The sequence below is a fragment of the Lagenorhynchus albirostris genome, chromosome 12 (genome assembly GCF_949774975.1).
Source record: "Lagenorhynchus albirostris chromosome 12, mLagAlb1.1, whole genome shotgun sequence".
NCBI lineage: Eukaryota > Metazoa > Chordata > Mammalia > Artiodactyla > Delphinidae > Lagenorhynchus > Lagenorhynchus albirostris.
In genome coordinates this window covers 18313458-18326590 of record NC_083106.1, presented here as the reverse complement: position 1 = coordinate 18326590, position 13133 = coordinate 18313458, and the positions used below count along the sequence as shown (strand labels likewise).

The following is a 13133-nucleotide window of genomic DNA, read 5'->3' as shown; positions in this document are numbered from 1 at the left end:
TCCTGAAAGAGACAATGTTTAGAATATCTTGTGAAGCACAAAAGGTATGTTTGGTTACAGAATTCAAATGGGAATTGGGTTTTTATGACATTAAAAATGAACTAAGCTTTAGGAACCTTAATATTGTGCTAGTTGGTTTTAGTAGCTATTAGTATTATATTGTTTGATGTTTGAAAGTTTAACATATGGGCCAAACAGGAAACCAAAAACTATAATAATATACTTTGTAGTTTTGCTTTAGTCACCAAATCATGTTGAATTTATTTGATCCTTTATTTTATTTCATATGGAAAAGCTAATTTCTTCTTAAATTTATATTACTTATGTTCTCACTAGCTACATTCTACAGTCCAAATACTGCCTTTTAGTGTAATATCATCTAAACAAATGCAGACAAATGGAACGCTCTCTGTCAAATTACGTTTGAAATATGAAAGAGCCAGATAAAATTTTCTATTCAAAATGTGTTTCTTTCAACATTGTTTTGCTCAAAAACATAGGTGAAGTTCCAGTCAACCACTTTTTTCCCCTTGAAACTTCAAGATAATGCTGTGTGTTAACTTTTCTAGATGTAGCTCCAGTTTATAAAATCAATTATTTGAATTTTCTGAGAAAATAGTCCTATCATTAACAACAACAAAACCATTCAAGTTTAAAGCAAATAAGCTAAATTCAATCCATAAATTCTTATAGACATGTGGCCTTCCCTTAGTTCTTCATAGTGCTCCCTTCCCTAATCAAAACTTGATCCCAGAGAAGTTTCTGAAAAACTCACTTATCAAGCAATATAAAAGGTGGTAAAAGCTTATGTACTGTGTTTTAGAAGGAAGAAATAAAAGAATATCCAATTGTGAGATTTAAATTTTCATCAGAATATTAAGGGAATATTGCAGAAAGCTAGGAGGTCTTTTGATAACCTTAAAACCAAACTACACGTGAAAACTTTATTCAGTGGCCCCCCAATCTCCACTTCCCCATCTGCGTTATGTAATATGGATTACTGACATTGTCTCAGTCTTATGTAAAATGCTAGTAACTCATCAGACTCAAGCTCGTCTCCTTAACAGATTGCTACCAATAAGCCTCACTTATCTAGACATTTTCAAGTCCTATGTCAATCTGCTCCCAGCCTAAGGTCCGTGAAAGTGATCCTACAAGACAGCAAAATGTTAACTTTCCTAATGAATATATATCAAGTATATCCAGGCTTGGAAATGATCAACTATTCTTGCCCTCATTCTTGTAAAGAGATGGTATGAGTGAGCCTAAGTGCAATTTAGGATTATTTTTATTTACAGTTTTTAGGTGAAATTTGCATAGAGTGATATGCAACAATCTTAAATGTGCAATTCAGTGAGTTTTGACAAGTGAATTCACCATGTAACCCACATCTCTATCAAGGTTTAGATTATAGACCATTTCCATAAGCTTAGAAATTCCCTTAAACCTCTTTGCAGTGGATTCTGTCATCCCCATACCTCTCCCCCAGGCAAGTTTTGCCTGTTCTGGAATTTCATACAAATGATTCATACAAGAAGTACTCTTTTGTGCTCAACTTCTTTATTTCTGTATAATGTCTGTCTGTGGAATTCAACCACACTGTGGTATGCATTAATAGTTTATTACTTTTTAATGTTAAGTAGTAGTCCATGTATGAACATACTACAATTTGTTTATCCATTCATCAGTTGACAGATATTTATATTGTTTCCCCTTTTTAGGCTAATAAGAATGAGGCTATAATAAATATTCTTTTCAAATCTTTTTGTGAATATATGTTTTCCTTTCTCTTGGCTTAAATACTTAAGTGAAATTATGGGTCATAGGGTAAAATCTAGATCCTTTTGAAAGGAGGAAAGCATCTGACCCCAAGGTTTTTACTTTACTTTGCCAGATACCCACTGCTCACCCTCAACAAGAAGACCCAAATAAACCCTACTGGATTTTGAGGTTGGTCACTGAATACAATGAAGCAGACTTTTTTGAAGTGAAAAAAGATACAGAACGAGCAGATGAAATCCGAGCCATGAAGCAGGCCTGGGAGATGACTGAACCAGGAAGATCGATCAAGGTTACCCGAGTTTGAAAAGTTGTCCTTTTACCTTTCATCCCTGGGCGTGGTCTGAAGCAAGAGCCATATTGGTGAAACAACATAGTCTTTCCTTTAGGAAATATCTGGAATTTTGTCAGGCATCAACTAACTAAATATTAAGACCACATTTGAACACATAGTGAAATGTTATTATCCGGATACCCAGATGACTTCCAAAAGCAAAGCACATAATGGTGCCACTTATGGCCCAAACTGTAGGTAGCCTTGTCCTTTCACATCATCTGGGATTAACACTCTGTCCTTAACACTCCCAACTAAGAAAGCATAAAAATGTTTAATATGTGCTTTCATGTGCTTAGATAGAGAAAAATCATGTGCTGCCCTTGTGGAATACACATACCTCATGATTCCTCCTCTCTATATTTTAGATAAGAATCATTGCCATAGTGAAACATTATTATTTATATGTGCTTCATGTCCCCAACTCAGGGTTATTGAGGCAGATGAAAAAGGTTCAAGAGCACCTGGATCTAAGCTAGCATGCACAGCGTATGAGTTTTAGGACTTCTTCATTAGTTCTCACAAATCACTGTCAAGATCATGGATGGTTCAGAATTGGAGTTTTTCTTTGGTAATTCATAAGAGCCGGTCTGGTTCAGACTGCCGTATTCATTCACATTTTCCTGTGTCTTTTGAGTACTGTTGAGATGGTGTTGCCTGTAATGTGTGTTGATAATGTCTGTCCTTTAGGCTGCCCAGGCGCGTCTCCATTATCTCAGCCGGTTCATTAAGAAAACACCTGATGCTGAGTGTGTGCCTATGTCTGAAAGCCAAACCAAAGAAGGGGAAGAAGGTCAGTGAACCCTACCCCAGCTGCCCCAAGCACGGAGCTGTTACTTGCACCTCTTCAAAGCTAGTCAGCAAGTCATGCTTGGTAAAAAGAAAAATTTCAGAATCTATTTCATTATAGGATTGTAAAGTTATAGACAGTGTTGTAAGAAAATAGATTCTCAAGCATTTTCTTTTTACCAAGCAGGTGTTCACTTTGTCCCCAAGTAGATATAACCTTCCCCATTTAAGAAAAGATGAAACCAGAAATAAGATGAAAAAAAGATGAAACCCTCATTAGAAGGTAGCAGTATGTGAACTTGAAGGCAGGCTCACAACTGTAAATCTGGCACCTTTCTAATCGCAATAGCAATAAACAATAGCAATAAGAATCAAAGTAAGAAAGCTAACTACTTTCAGTGAACAATTTGCCATGGGCCTGGAGCTATAAAATACTAATTATTTCATCCAATACTCACATCAACTCACTGATATAAATATTATTTCCAACTTGCCAGTAAGGACCCAGGCCCAGAGTAATTTGCTAAATTCACAAGCTACCCAGGGACAGAGGCAGCATGCAGACAGAGCTCTCCATCACCCCAGGGCTCTTCCCACAAACACTTGGCTATACCTCCATCTATCACCATGCTGAGTTGTCCAGGGAGGCTGAAGACATTCACATCCCAAATCGTGCTTTTCCACTTTTACATCTTCAGGAGTATAACTCAATAATTGTTATAAAAGTAATGTCCCTTAACATTTCATGTGAAGGGGATAAAAAATAAATATCACCCCAATCCTGTTATTCTGGGATGGGCACTGCTCAAAGTGCTTTATGTTTATTATCTCACTTTAACCTACAGCAACTATGAGGTAGACCTTACTATTTCCATTTTGTAGATTTAGAGACCAAAGCTCAGATGGTCACCTTATTCTTCCTATGCCATACATCTAAAAAGTGACCAAGTTGGGATTTGAAATATTTCTAACTCCTAAGTACTCACTCCTCTAATTGGTAGAGTTTAATGTAATGTTAGGAATATAAAGGTGAATAGAATATAAAGGTGAATAGAATACAGTTCTTTTTCTTTAGGCTCTAGATTTTATTATTAATTTTTTAAATGTTGTGCTAATTTGTATGTAAAAGGAAATTTATTGCACTGGACACGTTAAAAATGTCAAAGAAGATTTTATTTACGACTATTGCAATAGGGGAGAGATTGAACTCAACTCTGAAAACAACAGAAACAAGTGAGGATTTATAACTAACTAGCAGGGAGTGGATGAAAAATTACTTACAGGAATTTGGTTAGGTATCAAACGTCAGGGAAGAGAAATTTGATTAAATATCAAGTGTGGAGGAAGAGGAGTTTAATTGGATGTCAAGAGTAGGGGGATTCTTGATAAACTAGTTCGGCAGGATTCCTGGCTAAAACTGGGATTCATCACAAGTCAAGGACAAGGCCTAGTGGAGAACAGAGCTCAGAGAAGGCTGACCTTATCATGTAACATACAGGCAAAAAAGGTACAAATCTTAATTGCACAGCTTGATGTATTTTCATATGTGTGTATATTCAGGAGCCGCCCCATTTAGATCAAGATAAAAAACCCTTAATACACCCCAATAGTCCTCTTCATTCTCTTTCCCAGCCTTTTCCTTCCTGAAAGTAACTATCTGATCTCTATGACCATGAATTAATTTTTCCTGTTTCTGAGCTTTACGTATTTATGTATTCTATGTCTCGCTGTTTTTGTATGTGATTTCATAGAATGCAAGTTTTTTCGGTAATGCATATATCATATTTAGTAGAAACATCTTCAAGTGCCATAAAAGAGTCAGATACAAAGAGTTCCATGAGTTTAGATAACAGAGAGACTGTACTATCAGGGAGTATGCTGTGGAAGCAGTGGCAGACAAACAAGGGCTTCAAGGATCTGGCAAAATCAACAAGTAGTGAAAGTGAAGGATCATCCCCCACAGGGAAGGAAGAGCGTGAGCAGAGCATGCAGAAGGAAAATATCAGTAAGTATTGCCTTTATTGGTAGGATAAACACATATCTTAAAATAAAAATTCTGGAAAAGATAGTTAAGGCACATGATGGCTAGGGTCAAACATAGAAAAATATGTGTACAGGTCTTCATTTTGATTATCAGAGTTGGTAATCTGCTCAAGGACCTGATTACTAAATACTTAACCTAAAGATAAAAGTGGGAAATTTATTTTTAAATTTTTAAGTAGCAGTTATATTTTCACATAGTTTTAAGTAGCAGTTATATTTTCACAGTTTTCTGTGTCTACGAATACTAAAAATGCACAGATCGCATATACAGTTGTCACTAAAAACAGTTTGAGCTATAGTATACTACATCTTTTATAACAAATTTTAAATATTTGGTTTCTAAAATGTTCTAAAATCTCTATTCTAACACAAAGTTTTCCATTTTATATATATATATATATATATATATATATATATATATATATATATACACACACACACATACACACACCACATCTTCTTTATCCATTCATCTGTTGATGGACACTTCGGTTGCTTCCATATTTTGGCTATTGTAAATAATGCTGCTGTGAACATGTGCATATTGGGGTGCATGAATCTTTTTGAAATAGTGTTTTCATTTTCTTCAGATATATATGCAGGAGTGGAATTGCTGGATCATATGGTAGCTCTATTTTTAGTTTTTCAAGGAACCTCCAGACTGTTTTCCACAGTGGCTTCACCAACTCACATTCCCACCAGCAGTGTACAAGGGTTCCCTTTTCTCCACATCCTTGCCAACATTTGTTATTTGTAGTCTTTTTGATGATAGTCATTCAACAGGTGTGAGGTGATACCTCATTGTGGTTTTGATTTGCATTTCTCTGATGATTAGCATATTGAGCATCTTTTCATGTGCCTGTTGGTCATCTGTATGTCTTCTTTGGAAAAATGTCTATTCAGGTCTTCATACATTTTAATCAGGTTGTTTGGTTGTTTTTTTTATATTGGGTCGTATGAGCAGTTTATATATTTTAGATATTAACCCATTATTGGGGTGTATTTTGGGGTAATAAGGAGGGGTCAGGAAACAGAGAAGAAAGATAAGAGTGAGCAGGGGTGGAAGACCTAGAGGCCAAAGCAGCCTGTCCTCAAGCAAAAAATGCTTCAAAGCATTCTTAAGTATGTTTTATTACAATTTTATTTTAATATATTTTAATTTTATATTTTAATATTTTATTAGTTTTATTTAATATATTTTATTTTTATTTTAATATAACTTAAGTATGTTTTATTACAATTTTATTTTAATATATTACAATTTTATTTTAATTTTTTGCTGTCCTCAAGCAAAAAATGCTTCAAAGCATTCTTAAGTATGTTTTATTACAATTTTATTTCAATATATGATAAGTTGAATTACACACCATCAACAAGAAATTTACTCCCCCTCCCACCAAGAAGAGGTGTGCTATTGTATGGTTCTAGTACATCCTATGGCACTGAAACACTGCCATGTACCCCACGTACTGTTGCTCTAGAAGGAATCCTGCTTGAAAATCATGGGTCCGGCTATCTAGCTGTTCTCTGGAACTTTGTGTGTTGCTCTCACCTCTGCTGTTGGTGCACCACAGATTGGCCCTCACTCCTGAGGAAGCATCGCCCATAGGAGATTACAGTCCTTGTGAGAGATTTACATGCTCTGGCCTCTACATTTATATACATATATACATATATGCATATTTATGTACTCATTTATTTGTGACTCCCAAAATGCTACCTTATTCTTGCTACTTTCTATTTTCATATATAGTAGGTAACTTAGAACAACCTCCTTCATAATGCCAGAGGACATGTAAATAATATCATTATGGATTTCACTCTTATGCATTCTTTCTCAACACCAAGCCATCATCAAGGTCAAGAGTTCAAACTTTGCTTTTTCAACTTCCCTTTTATTTCTGGAGGCCTCTGGAAAGTGCCTCTTCCAACGGTTGGAGGTGATCTTTGTCTTTAGTCCCAATCTTTTCCCCAGGCTTCACAATCAATCAGTCAAACTATTCTTCACCATTTCTTTTAAACAGCTATTTTCTTACAATCTATGATGAAAGAAGTTTTCTGCCGATTCTGTTGCAAACTGAAACTTTTATAAAATATAATAAAATGACCCAGTGATGACCAATTGCTGTAAAAATATCTCTAAATGCATACTCTCACTTTCAGAGCTTATCCCACAGAGTACCAGTTGGCAGACGGACGATGTGTGCACACACACACATGCATGCATGGGCACACACTTGGAGTTGCACTGTTCTAGAGGTCCAAGATCATACTACACTTACACCCTATTCTGATACAACAATTTTATAAGTGAAAATGAAGATTAACCTTCTCTTCCCCTTTCATACCCTCCCTGTTTAAATACATATTATTTGGCAGGATGCAAGAGAACACAAATATCCAATTAATCAAAAACATTTTCTTTCCAGTCAGAGTCAGCGGAGTTGGTGTCTTTCAGAAACAATTCAAGTTTGAAATGCCAAAAATATATGCAACAAAAGTAGATAGGTTCATAAGAAAAACAAATGAACTTTAGAAATCTAAGATCACAGAGCAACCATGATGAAAAAAGAAAAGTTATTAACCACTGGTTTCTAGAAGAGTCATATTGTATATAAGATGCAATATTTCAGGAATGTTTTATTTAATGTTATAAAGTGAAAAACATGACTGAATTTATGTTTCAATAATGGCGCAGAGTTAGGGTTTGTCCTACTATATTCTTTATTTCTCAAGGGTATCATGCCTATAAAAGCATGATATTTTTGAAAAAATAGTTTTGAAAAATTTGATGTTACTGTTTTCTACATTTTTAAAGTTTTACATTAGATTATATTTCTATGAATAATCCCTTTTAACAAGTTGTTATAAATTAAACACTTTACAATATTCCTGGAGACTATTCCAGCCACACGTGAAAAGCAAGATTAAACAGCCAGTGGGAGGGCAGGATTTTTTGCATGGCAGAGTGAAGACTTGACATATCCTCTCCCCAAAAGCAAAGATAAATGGGAAAAGATTAAGAAACATTTCAAAATTCTGAGGGTGTGCAACTAAATGAAAAATATTTATTAAACAAAAAAATAAATTAACTTAGTTGGATAAATTTCTTGTTACTTCGGTAAGAAATAACCACAAATTTAGTGACTTAACACAAACTTCTTGCAGTTCTAGAGGGCAAAAATTCTAAAGTTAAGCTGTTGGCAGGGCAGCATTCCTCCTGGAGGCCCTTGGAGAGGATCGGTTTCCATTTTCAGCTTCTAGGGCCATTGACTCTGGCTTACGGCTCCTTCCTTATATTCAAGGCCAGCAGCAGAGCGTCTTCAAATCCCTCTGTCTCTCTTTCCTTCCCCCTCTCTCTCTTTCCTCTATGACCATCACTTCATCTCCTTCTTGGATTCTATCTTTTCTACATTCCTCTCTTTCCCTTACAAGGGTTTAGTCCAGCTGACTAATACAGCATTATCGTCCCATCTTGAGATCCTTAATTGCATCTGCAAAGTCCTTGTATGGTAGCATATTCATAGGCTTCAGAGGTTAGAACATGGATATCCTCGGAGGTCCATTAGTCTGTCTACCACAGTTAGCCTACCAACTATTGCATATTAACGTGGGGTTCCCTCATCAGCCCCAAGGTCTGTAGCGTGGTAGCCAGGAGAACCAGCAGTCTTGCTGCCAATGCTAAAAAGGATTTACCTGATTTGAGGCTCCATGGAAAAGTTCTATGCCCATGGATATTGTTGCAAGGAATAGTGAACTTGGTGGCAAACAAATGGAATAGCCAACATCACAGCTGCTTGAGACTGTGACACTGGTCAGGAAAAGCAAAAAGTAAGCCAAAAATTAAATAAAGAGATCTGTGTAACAAAGCAGATATAGTGATTTCAACCTTCAGGAACATAGGATGTCCACTTTATCCATACATCCATATCAGAAAGGAAGAAATAAAACTGTGTTGTCAGACAAATTGATCCTGTATATTGAAAATCCTAAGAAATCATGGGAAAAGAACCAAGAATATCATCTAGAACTAACAAGTGAGTTTGGTGAGGTCACATGATAGAAGATTAATATATTTTTATTTCTGCATTTCAATGAGCAATCAAAAAATGAAATTAAGAAGACAATTTCATTCACAATAGCATCAATAATAAATATATGGAACTAAATTTAACAAAAGTGCAAGGCCTGTATACTGGAAATTACAAAACATTTCTGAAGGAAATTTTGAAAGATCTAAATAAAGAGAGAGGCAGTCCATGCTTTGAGGCTAGAAGACTCAATATAGTAAGATATTAATTCTCGCTAAATTGATCTATAAATTCAGTGTATCTGAATTTAGATACTGAATTTAGATAGATCAAATTTATAGTGATCTATAAATTTCTATCAAAATCCTAGTAGACATTTTACAGAATTTGACAAGCTGATCCCAAAACTTATATGAAAATGCAAATACCCAGAATGACCAAAATAATTTTCATAAAGAACCAAGAGGAAGGATTTTACCTTCATGATTTCAGAATTTATTATGAAGCTAACAATAATCAAAACACTATGATTTGACAGTTTCTTAAAAAGTTAATTTTTTGATTCCTACTTGCATGAAATATCCAGGAAAGGCAAATCTACAGAGACAGAAAGCCTGGGGCTTGTGGTGGGAATGCAGAGTGACTTTAAGAGGGCACAAAAGAATTTATTTGGATAACTGAAATGTTTTGAAACAGGGTTTTGGTGCTGGTTGCATAACTCTGTAAATTAACTAAAACATATTGAATTATACTTTTAAAATTGGTAATTTTTATGGTATGTAAATTACACTTCAATAATTTTTTAAAAAGAGAGACTAAATGGGCTGGAAAGGCTGAATGGTTAATATCTTAGTCTCTAAAATTTCTTTCTTAAAACTATTCTTGTGGGTTCTTGAGTCCGTGGGGTAAAAATCTCCTGATATTTGATTTTCAGCGTTCACCTGTTATATATTGCCTACTCTACTGGACTAAAACTTTCTTGAGGATAGGATACTGTGTCTTAAAACATTTTTATATCCCACCCCCATAGTGCTTCGCATAGCTTTCACGGATATACCAAGCTCTTTAAATATTAGTTTATTTAACTTGTTTATAATGGAATTTTGTAACAAAATATGACCTTTTTAGGTCTCTGCTTTCATTTAACTGTAATTAGAGTAATTTTGTTACTCTTCTTATAGAGCATATTTATCTTTTTCTATATTCATTTTGTCATCTCCTTCATTTAACTGTAAGTATAGTTACACCAGCTAGAGGATAAACATAAAATATAATTATGTTTCAATAAAGTCATTAAACCACATTAAAATCGTATTAAACAAGGCAAGTCCAAAATAGTGTCAATTTAAACAAGATATACAATCGTTTAGTTAGTCATTATTGATTCTTTCTTGAAAGCGTAGGACTTTTTTTTTTTTTTTACAACAGGGCCTCGTTCACGATCCCCAACAATTTTGGAAATGCCTCCCCAACTTATTCGAAAAAAACTAGAATGTGTAGACTTAAGTCAATATGTACGGTAAGTTTTAATAAACATGGTTAATGCAGACATCTGTGTTCACAGAATTTTGGATAGATTGTCAATAGGCAGTTGCTAAACAACAGAAAATTTGAAATTAAATGCTTAATATATTTTAAGTGTATTTGAATTTTTAGAAGTACAGAATTTATATATTAAATTTAGCAAATGTTTTATTAAGTCAGTTATAAAAGCATTTAAATGTTTTCTGTAAAGATTTAATTTGTAGCCTAGTTAAGGTGAGTTGAGCTGCAGAAAAATCCCATCATACCTGCTGCTATTATTTAATTAGATTGAATTTTCTTAAGAACTAAACAATAGGATTAATAGAGATAGTTACTCAAGCACATTTATCAATTTGAAAACATTTTCAAATCTACTTAGCTTCATAAATTAAAAAGAAAACACCTACAAAATATTCTCATAGCTTCGCACACCAATTCCACAAACACCTCTTCAAATAGTACATCTAATTTTGCTGGTATTTTCCTAAAATAATTTCCTAAAATATTAGTGACTTAATAAATGGAGCCTAGCCCATGTAAAAATAATGATTTATTCTTTCTGTTCCTGATATTTGATTTGATTCAGACCACCACCCTACTGATATGATTTTAAATTATTTGAGTGCTAAAGTTCATGCTAGAGTTCCCAAATGGCTTATGTATCTCTTTTGATGTTTTTATATCAAGAAAAACAAATACTGATCCTCTGCTGCAAACGGATGAGCTGAATCAGCAGCAAGCAATGCAAAAGGCAGAGGAGGTCCATCAGTTTCGACAATACAGGACCAGACTCCTTAGCATTCGTGATATTGAGCAAGAAGAAAGGCTTAAAGTAAAGGAGCGAGTTCTGGAGATGTACGGGGAGATGCGGGTGAGTCTAAAAGGGCATATACTTGGATCACAATTGACAAATTCTTCTGTAATATTAAAAAGGTGTCATAGAATCATATTGTAACCAGGTAGAAAGAAGTCTTGAAAACATTTAGTTCCCAACTTCTCAGAAAATTGGCAAATTAATTATACACATCTATTTTACTCACTCCCTAAAATCCCTCTAAAATACACTATTGAAAATTTATCCACAAAATGGGAAGAATGGAAGCAGAGACAATAGCAAAATATTTGTGAAGTCGGAAAGTAGCTGAAGGAAGATTGCATTAACAGGTTTGAAGTAGCCAAATCCTAAGCTGGCAGTAGAAAAACTCTTAAGAGTCAACCCAGTTTGCTACACAGAATGCCCCAAAGGCTCCGAAATCGCTGGCACCAGCCACGTTAAGAAGTGAAGCTGAAGTAAGTGAGAGGAAGAAAAAAGATACCACCTAAAGTTCTTCCAAGTACAAATCAGATATATTTTGTCAGGGTTAGAATACGTATGGGGAACTAGTAATTTACTGAGCACAGTTACTGTGAGAGACACACCGGCTGCATATTTTATACAGATTAGGCCTGAATTCATTTAAAGCAGATAGTTGCTTTGTCAAAATCCCTGCTCATTTCTTTCTTCACCTTTCTCTTTATTTTTCTCCTACTGACACTTTTATTTACCATTCTGTAAAATCTCATGTGCCCTTTGATATCTCATGTTTTATGCACTAAGAAACATTTGCGACCATAACCTAATTTTCATCTTTCTTCAATAATTTCCTACATGATTCTGTTGGCCTGAGGAAAGGGAGTGCAGTTTTTTATGGAACCATAATAAGGCTCTATCAGTCGATCATATTTGCTTGGGTTTTTTGTTTATTTGTTTGGATTAGGACTCCTTAGATGAAGCCCGGCAGAAGATCTTCAATATCCGGGAACAGTACAGAAAAAAGTTACTGGAAGCTGAGCGCCAAAGATTGGAGTCTCAGGCTGCGGAGGAAGCCGCGATCCGGCTAGAGCCAGAAAAGAAGGTCCCGGCTCCAGACACACAAAAAAAACAGAAAGGAAAGAAAAAGTGACCAGGACATGCCCAATACTCCCTTTCCTCCAAAGAGGGAAAACCTACTTTTAATTATCTATAACTTTGCCTTTTGACGAGAATAAGGTATTAATTAGGCCAAATGAAAATAGACGTTTTCCCACCTTAGAAGTACTTTCTGTGTTTTGACGTTAACTTATTGGTTGTTCCCAGAGAGCTATGATTTGAGTATAAAATTTCAATAAAAATAGTCTCAAAATATTTGGAATGTAATAAAATGTAAGTGTCTCACGCTGAATTGCTTCATTTTTAGTTAGTGCCAGAACAGGATCATAAGTGAACCAATAGGATTGCCTTTGAAAAATTCAACAGTGAGAAAAATAGCTATTGCTCTTTCATCTCTAACTTTAAAGACTTTAATATATTAAAAAAATATGTTTCAAAATCATTAAATAGGGTAGAGATGATGCTCTGTATGAGTTTAGATTCAAGGATGAAAAACACACTCAAAAAAAAAAACTTCCAAAAATAAATAAAACTTAAAAACAAATTTTAATAAAAAGTATGCTTCAGACAGCCACCCCCACCTCTGCAGGAGACCTTCCAACTCTAGCAGCAAAAACAGAAAGAGGCTGGTCTCTGATGACATTATGGAGCTGCCATACTGACCCTGTGCTGCTCATTTCTGGAGTTCTCACTATATGAGATAAACAAAAGAACAAATTTATTT

The 13133-nt window shown here is 34.9% G+C and overlaps 1 protein-coding gene across 1 annotated transcript in view; it reads left to right on the top strand.

Moving 5' to 3' along the window:
• ADGB (androglobin) overlaps positions 1 to 12619 on the top strand; it is a 172590-nt gene extending 159971 nt beyond the window's left edge. Inside the window, exons 32-37 of the mRNA XM_060167518.1 lie at positions 1895 to 2071; positions 2804 to 2906; positions 4692 to 4908; positions 10400 to 10495; positions 11188 to 11371; positions 12258 to 12619. Coding sequence (XP_060023501.1) covers positions 1895 to 2071; positions 2804 to 2906; positions 4692 to 4908; positions 10400 to 10495; positions 11188 to 11371; positions 12258 to 12443 — 963 coding nt within the window. The 3' untranslated portion in view covers positions 12444 to 12619. The remainder of the gene's footprint in view (positions 1 to 1894; positions 2072 to 2803; positions 2907 to 4691; positions 4909 to 10399; positions 10496 to 11187; positions 11372 to 12257) is intronic.
• The last annotated feature ends 514 nt before the right edge of the window (positions 12620 to 13133 follow it).